The sequence below is a fragment of the Cygnus atratus genome, chromosome 1, assembly GCF_013377495.2.
Source record: "Cygnus atratus isolate AKBS03 ecotype Queensland, Australia chromosome 1, CAtr_DNAZoo_HiC_assembly, whole genome shotgun sequence".
In the NCBI taxonomy this organism is placed as follows: Eukaryota; Metazoa; Chordata; class Aves; order Anseriformes; family Anatidae; genus Cygnus; species Cygnus atratus.
In genome coordinates this window covers 71,011,423-71,029,926 of record NC_066362.1, presented here as the reverse complement: position 1 = coordinate 71,029,926, position 18,504 = coordinate 71,011,423, and the positions used below count along the sequence as shown (strand labels likewise).

At 42.3% G+C, this 18,504-nt stretch overlaps 1 protein-coding gene across 1 annotated transcript in view; it reads right to left on the bottom strand.

The window, feature by feature from the left end:
- Positions 1-255: 255 nt before the first annotated feature.
- LOC118250065 (potassium voltage-gated channel subfamily KQT member 1-like) overlaps positions 256-18,504 on the bottom strand; it is a 517,473-nt gene continuing 499,224 nt past the window's right edge. Inside the window, exon 16 of the mRNA XM_035550693.2 lies at positions 256-1,375. Coding sequence (XP_035406586.1) covers positions 1,220-1,375 — 156 coding nt within the window. The 3' untranslated portion in view covers positions 256-1,219. The remainder of the gene's footprint in view (positions 1,376-18,504) is intronic.

Here is an 18,504-nt window from a genome sequence, read left to right as displayed (position 1 = left end):
TTCTGTTCATTTAAACAGTTGGTTATGTAAATATATTAAAAAGAGTTGAATAAAAAGCACTACACCCTTTTTAGCTCAATTTGTTATTTACATATTTAGCAACAGTGTTGTACCATCCCTTTTCTGGTGTGCCAGGTAGGGCCCATTTCACAATGACAGTATATCAGCTGGCATATGCACTCAATCTACAACCAAATTACAAGGAAAAAAAAATCTAGCATTTAAAATTATATACAGCAGTTTATTTAAACAGCGATTAGCTTTCATCAACAGTATGTGCATTTTTGTTTTCTTTAAGAAACCCTGCCATTCTCAATCACAGCTGCAGCCCTCCTGCAGCACTGTGTTACTCAGTGACTTGAACCGAGCTTTACAGATATTTCACAGCCAATTACCATACAGGTTTCTTATGTTAAAATTAAGGCAACTGGAGTCAACAACCACTGCTGAATGAAGGTAAAAGCTTGAGAACATTTTGCATAACAGTCGTCAGCGTAGCTGATAGCTATTAGAGTGTTCTTGTGCAGTAAGCCTACGCAGATACTATCTCTCTTGCCTGTCTGTTCTAACATGCATCTCATCTTATTTGAAACCCTTTGCTTTAATTAGCTGAAGTCTTTGCTTCAGTCTTTCATATGTCAACCAGCCTGTGTACACTTCCATATTTTTAATCAGTAGCCTGTTGTCTTTACTTTGTCATTCACACTAGCATATAAATCTGCCCTTCTTATGATCCTCACTGCTTGGTAGAAGTCAAAACATGCTGTTTAATTTTCCTGTTCACTGATTTCCATTTGTTTCATGTTCAAATGCTGGCTCTTTTTTCCCTTTTAGGCATGCTGTGAGGATTAAATTTAGTGATTAAATGCCAAAAAACCAGCCCTTTTTCCCCTCCGTCCATGAATGGGTCATCCTAACCCTTGCCTAGGTGCTTACCTTACCCAAGCACTCTGTGCGTGTGCAGTCAGCCTAAATGGGGCTGGCTGCAAGGGACTGCCACAGGCTGACATAGGTTAGTTAACGATGGCTAATAAAACAGATGCAAAACTTATGTGCTCTCCTAGGGCCGTGACTGGCTTTTTGCTGCCGCTTCTCTTTCTGTTTTTATTTAATCTACTACAGCAGAATATTTCATTTCCCCAACAACACAGCTGAATCCTGAGACACCAAGACCAGATGTAAAAGCATGAGAAGAGGGCATGTGGCTGTGCTCCGGCTTTTAAATTTTCCAATTCATTGGTGGGGAATCCGAGGTTATTTGTAGCTGTCTGACAGGTGGGGTGGCTGGCCCTGACATCTGTGCCTGAGGCTGATCCCCAAAGTGAGCCTGGAGCATGGTCAGGATGTCATCTAGCTTCTGGTCCATCTGCATGACCTGTTAAGAAACCAGAAAGCAGATGAGCTGTCAAATGGCTGCATATGCTGCTGGTGAGAGGCAGTCTTTGGTGAAAAGCTCAGGGAGGTGAAAGCTTGGCAGGGAGTGCTGGCATCTGCAGTCCCCAAGAACCAAAAACTATTCCAGTTTTGTACAGTCTGCCTCTCTAGCTAATAGAAAGTTCAGGGATGCTATGAAGTAACAGGGAAGGATGTAAAATGATGTGATGTGGCAGCAGAAGGCCAGGACGTTTGGTAGCCCCAGCACTTGACCACTTCTGTCAGCCATTTTGTCTCCCAGCATTTTCCCAGCATTGACAACTTCTCTTGATGATGATGCATCCTGCAAATATCTGCCCTGAAACTATCTTTCCTTCTTAGGTTTATCCTGCCTCCCACCTCCCTTCCCTCCCCGCCCCCTAAAAAAAAAAAAAAAAAAAGTCATCACCACCCTAGTTTTGTTTTAGTATGTTAAGCTTTCCATTCCTGTCTTGGGAAACTAAACTGCTCCCCTCCCTTCACACTGTAAATAGATGCCTCTGTGATACATGTTGCAGTCAGAGATCCTACTAGATATAATGTTTATTGCCATGCATTGTTAGGAGGATAGCCTACCAAAAAACCACATAATAATACCAATGACTTCATTTAAAAAAAGCAAACAACCATTGTATAGGAAGCTTGACATGCTAATCTCTCTTCTCATTTCATTGCTCTCCATCTGAAACTTCTCATGCAGTCCCTAGACAGAGAAGTGTTTTCTAATTATTATTATTTATTTTAAGCAGGGAAAAGTAACTTTCGATTTCTTCCTACCGCTTCTTGAAATCATGGCCTGTATCTAGGAGCCCAAAGGGGCGTTATTGTGTTGCTATGATAGGGCTTACATTAACTGCAGATGGCATCCTGCTCAACTTCATGTCAGCCAGCAGGACAGGCTGCAGACTGTTGACTGCTGTAGTTTGCTCTAAAGGCAAAACTGTGGCCAGCAGCTTGTAAACCATTGGGATTGCTTATAATGATGCTTGAATACAGTGCAGCTTTGTGTAATAGATGAGCCCAAGAAAAATGAGCACTTTTAAGAACATGGGATGGTTTACTTTACAGTTATCTCCTGTGAAAGTCTGAGCCTCTGAAAACTGTGATCTGTCCCAGTGGGTCTAATAAACTTTGATAGCAAACCTTTTAAAGTGATATCAGATCTAAACTGAGCTTTCATTAAAAAGGGAGAGAGAATGAGAGTGAGAAGGATTCCAGCCTTTTTCTGTGCAAAGATAACTTTGGAAATAACCATTGGTAGCATGGACTGAAAGTTTAGCAGGCAGAGATTGCTTTAAAAACCAGTGCAAAGAAAATCATGTTATCTGCTTTCACTTCCTTTGCCTTTTCTCACTCCAAGTGTCTGCTCCCCTGGGGGCCCCTCAAAACTCAAGGTACCAGGAGCTTATTTAAGCTATATCATTTTTGCAACCACTCTTCTCTCCTATATACAATCTGCTGCTCTCTTGGGAAAGGATGATTGGAGTCTCACTCCTGCCTCATGAGGGGAGACATACTCATCTCTCAATTTGGATTTCAATTTTGCTTTCACAGCTACTATGTTCTAGCAGAAATGCCCCTCTCCCTGTCCCTGCTTTGGTGTGGTTATTCAAGGGTGTGGTCTATCCAAGGCAGTATTTTCAAGCAGTGAAGAGGGGGTATTTATGGCGTGGGTTGGCTAGCATCATCTTTCACCATGACTTCTTCTGGGTGCTTTCAGGGGCACAGCTGGCACCTCCTGAGCAGTGGCCAGGATGGGCAGGGCAGCACTTGTGGGTGTGGGAGGACTGGGGATGCTCACTGCAGCACTCCCCAGGCGAGTGGCACTTGGTGCTTGGCTTCAGGTGAGTCTTAGTTGAACAGCAACTCATATATGTACTGATGATCTTTGGTCAGGCAAAGGGACCCCAGAGAAGTTGCTTCTGCCTCCTGTGCCACCAGTGGCAACTCCGACTTTTCCCTTGTCTCATGAGCTTCTGGGAGAGAGTGGACAATTGTGGCAGGTCCCTCCCTCTCTCATGCGGTCACTGACAGAAGCATCCTCTTCTCAGACAAAGTAGAAGCATCCTCTGCTAAGCATGAACTTGGTTGGAAGTCTGGAAATCACTAGCAGCCGAAGGGTTAAGCAGCATGGAATTAATTTAAAAACCACAGCCTTTATTTTCTTCTCCATTCTTGAAAAGCCTGTTTGGCTGAAGTTGGTAATGACTCAACAGAATCTTTCTTAAGCAGAAATGTTGTGCAGAGCAGAAACTAAAGCAGAACGAATATATTACAGTAGGCTAAAGAAGGTGTAGGCAGGGAAATGGGATCAGGCAGATGAAAGATCTTTTGGGGCTTTCTTTTGTAAGGCTTTGTTGATTTTGATCTGCACACTTGATCTTAGATAAATTATGCCTGCATGTTCCATATCATTTAAACTTGCTATATTTCTCTGCATTTTGCTAACTCAGTAAAAGAATGCGATAGGAATAATTCCATGCACTTTTCTTTCCAGAAGAGGAGGAGGGTGGAGAATGTAAATATTCATTTGTGGGGGAAAAAAAAAAGAGAAATTGATACATAAGGGAGTTGATTACACTATACTTCTGTCACACCTTCCATGCAAAGAACTGCAAATGCTTCCTCAGCATTAACAAACCAGGCTGCACAATTCTCCAGCCAGATACACAGGAGAGTTTTAATGGACATCTTTGAGATTAGAAGCAGGACAGTGCTAATTTAGTGACCTGTAAAATGTGGTCAGTGGCAGGTCTCTTCTAATCCTTAGCTTTGCATTTTACTCACAATATCATGATACCACTTTCTTGCTTCAGATACTTTAACATATGCCTAACTTTTAAAATGCAACTTAGCTGGTAAAACTTTAGTTAGAAAGACAAATTCTTAAGTACCTTGTCAAATTGGAGCTCGTATAAAAAGTGTTCAAATCTGGGGGCTAGTTAATCCAGATTAAAGACTGACAAGAGAGTTTGGGACACTTAAAGGCTTGACTAAAGTCAGTTGGATAACTTGTAGGATTAAAAGACTTTTCACGTGGATAAGGGTTTTTCAGAAAAAAGGCCTGGTTTTAGATTTCTCTCAAACCATCTAGCAGCTACTGCTTTCCTTAAATCTTGCTGCAAACAGGATGAGCTGCTGGTTTTGAATAACAGAGCCAGACAAGTGCACGGGAAAGGGGTTAAATTGTGCAACATGTTTCTCGGCTGAGTAAAGTGAGAAGCCATCCGGCCCAGCCGCTGAGTTTCCAGAGAGATGTGATATGCCCCTCGCAGGCTCCTTGGAGACAGGTGAGTTTGGCAGCTGTCCATGGGCAAATGGCAACAAAACTTCTGTTCTCCCACATCACAAAAGAGCTCCAGATACAACCTATAAAATTGTTAAAATGCTTTTATATCCTTTCAAGTGCCCTGTAGAAAGGAGACAGCAAAAGCAGTTTAAAATATTACTCGGTTGTTATTGGGGCTATGAGGTGAGCTGAAGGAGTGTTGAAATGTATATTCATTTTAACATCCCCCCCCAGAAAGGGGCTGGATTCCATGGTGACATGCAGGGCTGATGGACAAAGAAAATGTCTTGCAGCCAGCTCCAGTGAGCCACAGCAAGCCCTGAAGGGGAACCGGGTCAGTCACCTTCTGGGACACAGCATGTCCCTGTCATTAACCTTGAGCAACAGGTTGGCTTTCACGTTTGTGGTTGCTTTTAAGCCTCTCTTCCTGAAAGCTGGTTCTCAACCCCTTATCTGAATACCTCATTGAACTCCCGTTGCAGAAATGCCTTGTGGCAAAGAGGATTCTAGGAATGGCAGCAGCACAGAGGAGGACTGGCTCTTACTGGGGATTTGCCACATGCTGGACAGATTCCTAACTCCCCCGAGAGCTTTTTGACATGTTTTTGCACATGCACACTATAAACAAAATGCATGTGTGGAAAACTCAGTTGGAGCAGGCACATGATCTCTCCCAAATCCTCTCACTTTAATCCAGAAATATGCCTCCCCCCAGGTTGTGCCTATCTTTTTAATATTATTTCTGGAGGCTGGAAAAGCCACTATCAATTATGTGCACAACACACTAACTTGAACTGTTTCCAGAGGAGTAGCAGAAGGGGAAGACGGTCTGCTGGAGCACTGAAGTGAATCTGCAAACCCACAAACATGCTCATATGTTGCTAAGTAGGTGGAGCTTTGTATCAAAAGTTAAACCCCATAAATCAAAATAAATTGCTGTTACCTCCTTAAGACTCTGCTGTCTCCCTGCCTGTAGTGGTTCTACATGAACTGATCAAAATGGCTGAGCTGTACAGCCTTCATGCAGTTGTCTGAAACATGTCTGGGCTGCTGGTGCCAGGGATGCAGCATGAAATGAAGCAGGGAGAGAAGACAGACCAGTTTGTGTTATCAATCAAAATGTCATAGAGCAACAGTAAGTTCTGCTGTTTTAAGCTGGATCAACGTTGGCTTCCTATTTGCCTAATTCAAGCAGGGAAAATTATGAGACTGTGCCAACGGGCCAGCCCAAGTTGTAGTGGCAGGGCTGCCACACTGTGCTGTTGAGCCCCATGTCCTGCTATTAGAGCCACTGTATGACGAATGCTTTGGTTCTGGATGCCCCAGAGGGCATCCAGGCTTTCTCTCCCCAACATCATCAGCCCTCATCCTACAACAAAGAGCAAAAGTAAGCATGGATGACCAAAAGCCAACAAAGCACAGTGGCCATGGGAGGCGAGCAAGGGCATTCCCAGAGTCTCTACAAGGTGTTATGTGATATTTTCCAGTGATGCTGCAAAATGAACCACACACAGCTCTGGGGCCAGAGCTGCTGTGGCCAGCTGCCCCATTGCATACAAACACAACATTGCAGCCCAGGGTTTCCAAACCACCAGGGCCCCCACTGAACACCCCTTCTCTAGCAGAGGCCCACCTCTGAGCTCCTTGTCCTCCTACCACCTAGACATGCCTCCCAAAAGCCTCACATTTCCTCTGTTTCCAGCCTTAGCTGCAGCTCCATGCTCCTAAGGTAGCTAAAATGAAGCAGGCTCCATTCGCTCTGACATCCGAACACTGTTTGAGAGCTCTAACCCTGACTGCTTTGGGAAGAGTAGTTCGATGGGTAGGACTTATTTTGTATGGGGAGAAGAGAGTATGTGAAACTTTGTCTGTCATGAGCATTGACATATTTCTAAATTTCCCAGCTTGTTACCTGTCACAGGTCACCTAAGGTCTATTTCACAGGGGGAAATGGTATTAATTTAGCAAAATCAGATATGATTTAGTTAAACTAGTGCAATCCATTTTATGGATGTTTCCATTTCTGACTTGTGTAACATATTGGTTTAGCTTAAGCTCGTTATCCAGATATCTGGGCCATTTTCTCATGTTGACTAGTTCTGTCACACAATTTTTCTCCTTGCACTAGATGGTGGACTGATTTGATTAGATCCTTTAAAGCCTATGTTTAGCTTTATATGCACATTTGGTCTTGTCTGCCTACAGTTACATCCAATTATTCAAACATACTAATTGCCTATCGTACAATTTGAAGTCTGAACTGTTTATTTTAGGAATCACTTTATTTTTTAGCATGTCCCTGTATGGATTTATTGTCATCCAGAGACTGCTGATTCTGTGAAGGGAAATATTTTCTCTACAGCACTACATACAAAACAAAGCTCTATGCAAAACTCTCTGCATCTCACCTGACTTGTCCCCCATTAGCAAAATTTCTCTGAGGTTAAATAGTGAAGCCATTTTTCCCCACTTTTTATCATGGCCAGCCAATGTGCATACTGATGTGGTCTGTTGGGAGCTGTCTGTAAGGAAGCAAATAGCCATGCCAGCCACAGAGACCACGACTAGCTTGGGGAGACTTCTCTTGTCCAAGGTACAGCCCTTGTTCAGCCTCCGGGGGGCTGGTCCTGCAAAGCACTTATGGATGTGTTAGCTTGAAGACTGTGAAGAATCTTGCTGAGTTCAGCAAATATTTAAGTGCTTTACTGGACTGGAGCCAGAATGGTCAACAGTTTGCAAGACAACGCCCTTAGGATAAGCTTTTGGAGTCTCCTAAAATAGTCATCCACATATATACACAAGGATATATCTACACCATGTTTTTTCAGTCTCTGAGGAATGGTAATTGGCATACACCATGGCATCCTTTATGAAATGATTTTGGCATTAATATTATCAGAGAACTGGCAGTGTGTCTCTCCTCTTATAACAACGACAACAACAAAACATCTTTGATGAACAGGCTCCCATTAACTGACTGTTTTGGGGATGAGTTGTAACAGATTTGAAATTGTCCTGAATCCTGAAACAATGCTGTACCCCAAAGCAAGGTTGCTGGGTGGTACGAACACAGGGAAACATCTCACTGTGGCATGTCAATGGTAGCTGACTGCCAGCACTCCCAGTCCCAACATTTAGCTGTGCAGCTCCTGACTTTGTTCTGCTGAAAGTAAAAATAGTGGAAAAAAAAAAAAAGGTTTAGTCAATGTGAGCTTTTGCCACTAACCTCAAAAGTACATGAGTAAAAACAACACAGAAACCTTTCCCATGATAGCCTGTTGTTCTGGAAGACCAATTCTCTCTGAACACCAAAATATATATAAACCACCAGACTGTCTTCTTTGACTTATTCTACATGTATACCCCTTAGCAGATATCAGTTGTTTATTTTCATTCCATCAAACTTATCTGGATAAGTCCACAATTTTCCAGGCCTCCCTTCCTTTATTCCAAACATCCCCACCCATTCTTAGGTCAGGTGTTACAACTTTTGGTGGCCTAAAATATAGTAATCTTTATTTTAAGTATAGCTTCACTTGTTTTGGTTTCCATCTACCTTTCCTGTTTAAATGAAAACACAAAGGTCTGTCCCTCTGCACTTTGTTCCTGGGGTATTTCCTGCGGGTACCCTTTTGGTGAGCATTATATACTTATATTTCCTATGCCATGGTTGCAGTGATGAACCTCTGCAATATATGAGTTGTGTTTGCAGTCTCTGGTCCTGGTGTAAGATGCCATTTGCCTAATTGCTAGGCAGCTCTCAAGAGTTTAGCTCTGGATTTCTGAAACAGATCTGGTACACACACAGATTGTTATAAGCTTTATTGCTTCGGTGAATGTGTGACTTTTTATTTTTTTTTTTAATTTCATTTTTTATTTTTTATTTTTATTTTTATTTTATTAAATGGATTCTAACTTCCTAAGTAAATGAGATTTACCTGATCATGTATCTATGTTACCACAGCAGGTTTGGAGTAAGCTGGCTAGTTTCAGACACTTTTGACAGAAGGACAGAATTCTTACAGATAGAAAGTTTGGACAGCTTACTGAAAGTCTGCTACTTGTGCAGAAGATAGACATTAAACTTGGTGCTTCATTGAAGGAAAGACAGAAGAGGAAGGTGAACCATATTATTAGACCCTAGAGAATCCACACAGGATGCCCTGACCACAGGAAAAGCTTTATTCTCAGCTCTTGCCCCTTATTAGTCTCAGCTAATCAACCACAAAATACAGAGCTTCAGGAAACCAGGCAGCTTCATTTCTAATGCTCCCAGAAGTACTTATTCCCAGCTGAAGAAATTTGAGCAGTGCCACTCCTCGAGTGGACATGAGAGCTTTCCACAGCTGTAATTACGCAGCAGTACTTGGCTGCTGGATATGCTGCAACAACTGAGGGAGTTTGTCTCATTTTAGCTACATGCACATGCACCTGTGTGTCTGTTTGCAGCCAGTGCTTTGAAACACTTCCCCCCCCCCCCCCCCCCCCCAAAATTTTCCCCTGGTAGGTAAATCAGTCTTTGAAGAACTCATTTTCTCCTGATTTACATACATAAATGGTTATTTTTGTTGTTGCAGGACATTTCATTCTTCACCCTCCTTCAGATTCTGCTCAGATCCTCCCTGTAATCTTGCCATCTCTCTTTGCGACATCACTGTTCAGCCACACCCTGGATGACGCACTGCCATTTCATAGCTCATTATTTTGTGTGGCTACATGTCCTGCTGCAAAACCAGCATGGAAAGAAACAACACAGAAAAATAACAAAGCTAGTCCAGCCACAAAGGTGGATATGCAGCTACTGTGAGTCACGCTTTAATTTCACAATAAAGCAACCTTAGAACTTATGTTCTAAGATGCTGATTAATTTAATTTTTAAATCTCTAAACAATAGTGGATGGAGAGAAAAAAGAAGAAAGAAAATGTGACACAGTATTTAAATGGTGCCAAAGGAGCATTGAGAAAGAAGTGACCTTAGCCTTTCACGAGATGAATGTGTTAAGGTCAGCATTTTAGATGGGTGTAATGAACTCAGTATTTATGCCTCACCTAAACCTTTAAAGAAATAGTACCAAACCATCTACACTTTGTTTGTTTTGCCTTTACTTTTGCTTTTTTAAGCTGTACTAAAATTTCTCCCTAAGAACAAACTTCAGCCCCACCAGCCTCATGACTGGTTTTTCTTAGCTTAGCTGCAAGGATTACTTATGCTGAAATCAGTGCATGAATTCACTTAGTCCAGGTCTAATAATCTGATATCTGGTTATGCTACCAACTTGTTAGCACAATCGGTGGACTGTGTCTAACGGGGTAACATTTGTATGCCTTATCACAAGTATTGATACATAGCTTCCCTCCTTTGACACACTTGCACAAACAAAAGCTTTACTTCAGGTTAGCAGTCCATCTTTTCTTTTAGGTTGGCAAGAAAGGCAAAGGGAGAGGGAGTGTTGCTACTGGGAGGAGCACAGGCATTATGGTGATGGCGATCTAGATAGTAAGACATGTAAGTACTAGAAAAGTTCCAGGCTGTTCTTGTAGGACTAGACCAAGACTTCATAAACCTGAGCTCTGATTTACTCCCCAGCACGACCTTCTTGCATTTAGGACAAATCACTTTCTGGATAACCCTCATCAACATTTTAGTCCCATGAATCAAATAATCTGCCATTCCTCTTTTTTTTTCTGACATGAAATCATACGAAATTGATGTATGTCTTGGTACAAAACAGAAGTCACAGACCTACAAAAGATAATTGCAGTCTAAAATGTTGACTCAACTGCTGGCACTAGGAAGGAAGCAAGAGAAGATTGGTCCATGTTGGAAGAGGACAGGAAGAGAAAAGATGGTGGTGTCCCTTTGTCTTTCCTACTCTTGGCTCTTTGAGGATTGAACTGGACACAGCAGAGCAAGGCTAAAATATGGCACTGTAGTTATGCCAGGGAAAAAAATATACATATATGTATATAAAAAATATGTGTAAAAAGAGAAAGCAAAAAAAAATGATTGTCTAGAGATCAGAGGGTGTCACCTGGGAGGCCACCACCTGGGCTTCACTTTTCAGTTCTGCCAAAGAATTGTCATACAATTTTAGCTGAACCCTGTAGCAAAACTTAGGGTTGGTCTGTGCACAGACTTGTGCTGATGTCAGGAAATCAAATCTGCAACACACCTTTCATTGTTCCAGGGGAATCTGTGCCTGGACACTCATTTTGCTGTGCCTTATTTCAGTTAGACTGATAAAATAAACTTGATAGGAGCTAACTTGTATAGATCATGGAAAGTGAAAACCGTACCTTTGTACTATGCATGATTGAAAAGTGTGAATGAAAACTTCTTGCCTTACTTCTCTTCAGCTCTGCATGGGAAAAGCCTCTAGGGTCACCTTTATATAAAAAATTAATTGAAACTCTCACACCCTCTGAGAGATACCACAGGTCTTGCTTAATGCATGCAACACAATTTGAGGAAGAAGCTACAGAAGCACAAAGTCGTGTTATGCATTTAAATAACAAGGATTACAAAGCACCATTCTCTGCTCATTAAAACACAAAACCCAAAGCAAGTAAAATGTTATCAGACGGTGCTGATTGAGGGTGTAGCTGTTCTTGATTCTTATGATTCAAACATGCTTTTCTGCACCCTATGGTTTTAGCCTGTCTTGCTTATCTGTCATTTGATGTATTTTACTAGCTTGCTTGTGTATATCAAGCCTGATTAACAGCACTGTCACACATATATTTTAAAACAATTCTTGAAAAAGTAATGGGGACTGGTGGACTGCCTGATCTGGTTTTGCAGCCACAGTGACCTCACATTGAGGATGTTTCTGTATCAGCTCAGTTGCACCAGGCCACAGTATTTGTTCCCAGATCTGTAAAGCCACAGGCACAAAATGCAGGAAAATCAACTACACAGCAAGAAATGTTTTCTGACTTTAGATGAGATTGCTCAGCACCTGGAGGGATCTGAGCAATAGGTGGGGTGAGGGTCTGTGACAACATAAATCTGTGCATGAACTAGCTATAGCTACGGTAATTGTGGATGCAGAACATGAAAACAGACTGCAAGGAAAATGAATTTGACTGGATTTGTCTTTTTTCTCCTTCTCAAGCTAGAGAACTGATTGCATAATACGTTCTGTAGCTAAAGAGATGTCCACAGGGATTTAAAACACTGATCGAGAGTAGGAGACTGAGTGAAATAGTTTTTCCCAATCCAGAAACTCTTCTGTGGATCTTTTCCTTTTCTTTTGTGCTTGAAAAATAACAGAGAAGTTTGAAAAATCAGCATCGCTACATCCCCAGGGGAGACTCAAATAAAGCATTAATTAAAGTTAAGAAAGGGAGGTGTCTTATTTGAACTCTGCTGAGCTAGATGGATTACCTATGAAAGCTGGCATCGATGGGACAGCTGTATGAAGAAGCCTGTGGCAGAAGTACCAGTGTCTTACACAAACAACAGGAGACAGGTCGGGAGACTCAAAGCCATAATTACCAGATAGATTTCTTCCTTGTAAGGCATATGCTAAGTCAGCAGAAACCTGCTTGAGTTTTCTGCTGTGAAGCACTGCACTGTTAATTAAGGAAAAAAAGTCTGTTGTACTTACTATCACTCTTACAGCTCTTTAGCCTTATACTGCAGGGAATACTGCTGGGGAGAAGACTATTATAGGTCCTGCTCACAGAAACAATCATTTTCCTCTTGCACGCCTCTTATTTTTCATATTATATCATTGCAGAGAAAAAGCACAGCAATAAAAAGGGACATGTATTAACATGAACATTGAGGTGTAGGAGTATGAGAATGGTCTGGTAAAATTTCACTGCCCCAGCATTTAGTAAAATAATTTGAACTGGTGCTGGAATTTAATTAAGATTTTGGATTACTGTTTTTTTTTTTGAGGTTCTACAGGTAAAGCTGGGAAGCCATAGAACACAACTTTCTGCTGTGAGGGAAAACAGATCTTTTTCAGGTCAATAAGCTAAAATTCATTAATAAAATAGATACTTGTTGGGACTACTGAGACCCCGGAGATTTAATTGCTTAGCTTCACATCTACGTGCTCATATATTACTTTTCCTAACCATGAACTATGACTTTGATCTACAAACTCAATATAATCTATAATATGTCAAGTGTGTCTAAGCTGTATTAAAAAAAACTGCCTGGCTTATTTGTTGTTCTGCAGTGTTTCTCATCCCTTCAGAGCAAGCTTATTTAACTCCATATGGAACTAGTTGTCAGTGAGAAGGAAAGTAAGATATCTATCTTTTCGCTAATTAATACTTTAGAAAGCTTTCACTTTCATGTTTTCATGCTTATTAAAAATCCCATCTATGACTGGGTGCTGTCTTTCTGCACCAGTATAGCGTAAAACAAAAATGACCATCATCATGAATACACAACATTGAAGGTTTTGGTTTTGGCTGTCTGACCACTGTGCTTGGATTCCTTCACTGCATGCCCAGCCCTGAAGCCAAGATGAAAGAGTGCTTAAGCCCTGCTGTTGCTGCTGCAAGGCATTGCTCTGCCTACCCCAGCTGCAGTATCCTGCCCTCTGTCCTGCGGTACATTTACATGGTCCATCCTTGCTGGACTCAGAAGCAAGACTGGGAAAGCATAAGGTGAGGTCACTTGTCTATTTCCTTGCACCATCCGAAGATTGTCTTTTTCTGAAATTCCTCCAAAGCAATCACCACTCTTTTGAACATTTTATTTTTTTTTTACCCTTAATTTAAAGATAATTAGGTTAAATCTATTAAACACAAAGCCAAATAAGTTAAATAACTACAGGTCTACTTTTTTAGCATCTTCAGTAACATCAAAACAATGCTGGGAGCAGTAGCTGCAAAACTATCAGGAAGAGTTTTCCCTAGAATTAGAATTAAGGAATACGAAGCATTGTCAGAATAAGTCTAGGTGTGGACACCAGTCTCTTGCTTTCAGTGTAAGACTCCTTCAATGCATGCCTGTCTCCAGCTCCACCAGGTGACACCATTGTAAGTGTATTAGCAAGAGAGGACTCTCTCCATTCTCTGGCTCTAGATTGCACTGGCCCATGGGAGCCCAGAAGAAAAGAGTTTTGGAGAACTGTGCTGTAGCTGGCCATGTGCCTTGAAGATGTCTTGGAGTGAAAGATACCTCGTCACAAGACAAACTCTCTGGTGGTAAACTAGTGCTTTCATTTCTCTCCTGTCACCTCTTCTCACACCAGCATATGTGAGGACACTGACAGGCCAGACACCAGCTCTCTGTCCTGCCCTGGCCCTTGTCACCAAATCAATCAGGGTAAGAGGTCCCACCACGCAAGGGCCTCCCATCCCTGCCACCAGCCTTGCTCCTAGGGCCATTGACGCCTCCTCCACCATACTTAAATGGTTCTTTTACTAAGGCAAAGGTCTAAGTGAACCAGGGCCATGTGCTGTGCTCCAGTCGAGGCACCCCATAAAAAAAAAAAAAAAAAGGCCAGAGATCTTCTCCCTGCCTTTCCTTACCTCTGGTATACTCACCTGAAATGTCTATGGTGAGGAACACAATTGCTTTTTCTAGGAATTTGAGCTAAGGCTTTAATAAACTAGGAACTGAATTTCCTATCCTGCAAAAAGATTCAAGATAAAAAAAGAATCCTGCAGACACGAGACCATTCCAAATGAGGATGAAAGCAGATAGTTTCATTTCTTTGTTATGAAATCTAGATTTGTTCCTTTTTTATTTGTTAATAATTTGCAGAAGACAAAAATCACAGAAATACATGATCCCACCTGTATTCATTTTGAAAACACTGAAATACCTGTATTCCAATCCTGACTTGTTTTTCCTTATTGTTCCTAAAAAATTTATCAAACTCAACACAATTTTCTGAGACATAGCGGTTCTTGCACATTTTGCTAAGGAAGAAGTGTTTCTGTGTAAAAGCTCCTGCCAGCTCATGTTCAAACATTTGTGATAACATACAACTAAAGCATGTATGGTCTTGCACAGACACACAGGGTGTAAGTGCGAGGAACCAGGCTCACTTGCACAGCCTCTGGAGCAGCCTGGGAGAGATGCAAGTGATGTGCTAGGCAAAATGCAGGACCTCTGGGTCTCTACTTCCCCAAGCTGTCTAGGGGCACTGAGCTGAGCCATCTCATGCCCTTTCTTTCCTCTCCTGATAATGCAGGGAGATGTCCACACCTCGTCTCACCTCTCACTATCTACCTGCTGTTCTATCACAGGAAAGGAATGGAAGCATTTTCATTCAAAATGCTTCTGTATTATATACTTATCAGCAGCCAGCTATTTAAAAAGATCTCCCATAGCCTGCTGGCACTGTGTGGAGCCCTGCACATTGCATGGATGCGAGGCTTCCCCCTGCCCAGGGAGGCTGCTAGTCTCCTGATGCTGGGGACCTCCACTGCATGCCCCACATCTACAATGTGGTCAGCGTCTGCCATGTGGCCTCTTACACGTCACCACTATTTCAGGGCTGTTACTCTTCACCTCTATCCTCTTCCCTTACAGTAAAGGTGGAGGGAAGCAGGGTCCCCAGGGCCAGAACTACAGCATGTCCTAGTGGGGTAGCCAGACATGCTCAGCACTGTGCAAGCATGTCAGGGCTCTGCCCCAGTGCTGGAGGTCTAAACGTGACAGGTACTCCAGGAGGGATACTATCTGTCATGTTTTGAAGGAAGGGCACTGGTATAGAGGTTGGTAATTTGGTCCTCACGGTCTCCTTGGCTCAGACCCAGCAAAGCAGCTATGCACACACTTGGTAGGAAGCACAAGAGGTATCACCGAGACTTCACCCTGCCTCTAAATGTCCATCTTGTGCACAGCCACATGCAAATGCACACATGGCCACTAGGTGTAACGGGGCTTCCAAGAGGCTGAGTTACCTCCAAGGAGAAGAAACCACCACCAACACAAAGTCACAACTCTATCTGTGAAAAAAGATAGGCCCTTCAGAAACCTGCCCAGCTGTCACAGCCTATTTCAGCAAAACAAGGGCTCTCCGACTAGCTGAGGTTTCAAGGTAATGCTTCCCATGTGACTGAGGAAGTCTCATGAGTGCTTGGTAGGAACATCAAATCATCAAGCAGCTTCTGCCTGGCTTCCCGCCCCCACTGTCCTGGTGGGACCAGGGCAGGCGAGATGGGGGATTGCTCTGCTGCAGACAGGTGAGCCAATGTCTCTGCGCAAGATGGCAGACATTGTCCTGTTCACCCTCAACAACTGGGCACCGCTGATGAATTTGGAAATCTGAAGTATGATTTTAAAGCTGGCCATGGAGTGCACAAGTGGACCTGTGTGGGCTATTGGGAAAGATTAAATCCTCTTGTTAAGCACAGGGCAGCATGGTGTGGCAATTAGTATGTTAAGCAGAGCTGAGAAAGACTTTTGCAATGAAACAAAAAACTTGGCTGACTCCCAAAATCTGCAAAGGTTCAAGAACCTTTCAGTAAACCTGGACTGAGACTTGGCAGATTTATAATTTCAAGGAGGAACCATAAAAAAACACCCTGGTTGTACATGACTTTGAGCCTAGACCAGGCCATGCTTGGCACTTTGGGAGTTTTGCTTTGAGTTTTTTTGCACACAAATCCAAAACACAAAGTAGACTCAGCATGGAGGAACCAATGCAAACCAAAACTGCTGAGTTTTGCACAGCTCTAATTATAATCTCTTTGCAGTCCTGGTTTTATTTATTATTGTTTGTGCTGTGGTAGCAGCGCTGGGCTCCAATCAGCTTTGGGGCCACGCTGTGGTAGGGGTTGTAAAGACAGAAGAAGAAGGCAAGATTCCCAGCCTGAAGAGTTTATAATCTAAATAAATGAAATAGATAAAAAATGAGGGAAAAGCATAAAACACTTAAGCAAAGTGATTAGGGTGCTGGCAAGACAACTGCTTTTATTAGCGACTCTCACCCACGCATAAAGTCATGTCTGTTTAGCCTGTAAAACCTTTGGGGTCAGGACCATATTTTCTAAAAGGCAGAGAGAGATGGGATGCAAGAAGGGAGGAGGGCGGCAGGGGAAAAGGCCCCGGAGGCCAAGGAAGGAGCACGAGGCGGGAGATGGCGAGGCCGACAGGGGGGCTGGAGGAGAGTGGAGCAAGGGATTACTCAGCTGCGGGTGAAATCCAACCCTCAGACCAAACCTCCACATGCTCTTCCTCTTTCCACAAACTCCAAATCCTCCTTCTGCAAGAAAAGCCCTGCTTATGAGACAGACAGCACTTCCCAGTATGGGTCAAGCCAGAAAACCAAGAGCATGAACAACAATGACCTGGGACAAGTCACTTAACCACCACATGTTATAGTTTCCTCTCTAGTTAGGCTGGGCTAAAAATACTTCCCTATATGGCATAATTCTTCCTCGATGTAAACTACTTTGAGATACTCAGGTGAAAGGTGCTAGAGGAATGCAAAGATTTATTTTGCATATGTCTCCTCACATACTCTCCTCACTGCCAAGTGAAGGCTTGAAGCCAGGAATTTAAGAGATGCATATATCTCTCTCTACATATATATGAACATAAAAATATATTTATGAAAGAGGCCAAGGTATATTTTTTTTGGAAATGAAGCCCTAAGTCAGATTTCCTAAATCTATATATAGGAACATAAATGGACAGCCAGATTTAAAATCAGGACACTTACCTCTTTAAAACCAGGTTCAGGAGTCCATCTCTAAGTTCTTAACTGAAAATGTTAAGCCACAAGCAAACTGGAAATTTTGTATCTTAAAGTAAGTTTATAATGTCCTTTTTTTTTTTTTTTCTCCCCCCCCCCCCCCCCCCCCCCCCCCCGGAATTTAGGTGAAGGTTTGGGCCAGTTATTTTATCCCAATTATTCACCATCTTGCAACTATTAATTAAAACAAACAGTACTCTGAAGCTATTTCTCACAACAGGAAGATTTATATCTTTAAACCGAAGCCTGTTTTCTCACTGCGTCTATTTTCTACACTGCGTAAACATCCAAGTTTGTTATTGCAGCAATCACCAGTGCAAGCTCTCAGAGCTTATTGTCAGGCTTGTGATGTTTATTGTTTGTTAAGCCCCGACTCCTGGAGTGGAATGATTAGATGAGAACTTCAGCTCTCAGCTAAAAAATGAAACAACTTTGCACTGGACCACAGGGCTGGTGAGATAAATGGGAAAACACGAGCAGAATGTATAGTAAATGGTCTGAACATCAGAAAAATTGGCAAAAATAAAACCCCACATGTATTATTATATTTAAAGCCTAAGGATTCTTAAGCCAATCTCCCCCTTATAATTTGGAAGGGGCGGGGCTGACTCATGACTTCTAACTGCCAAAGCATGGCAGTGGTGGGGGTTATTCATTGCCTTATAGCTGCCCGGAGGTTTCTTGCTGAGGGGCTGCTCACCCCTGTGCTGAGCTGCATGTGTTTGTTATCACTGCCTGTTGGGCTCCTGCCACTTTTTCCTATTTTTTTTCCCCTTTTAAAACAATCTTACCAACGCATTCATTTATGAAAATATCCTGTACAAGGAATTACATGGACTTGGCAAATAGAGACAATAGGTCAATTTCTGGGCCTCCCAAATCTGACAGGATCCCTTTAGCTTTTTCTAAAATAGAAGAAAAACAGAGCTATTAAAAAGTTTCAGCTGCCAAATAGCCAGTAAGTGTATAACAATGAAATGTAAACATTATATGATGAAATGCATTTTTTAAAAAACCTTCTTTTCTTGGCAGTTAGATGGGCTTTATATACAATGGGAAGATTCACTCCCAAAGGTAAATCCAGCACATGAAGCCCCTAGGTATCACAGTCTAAAATATTTTACA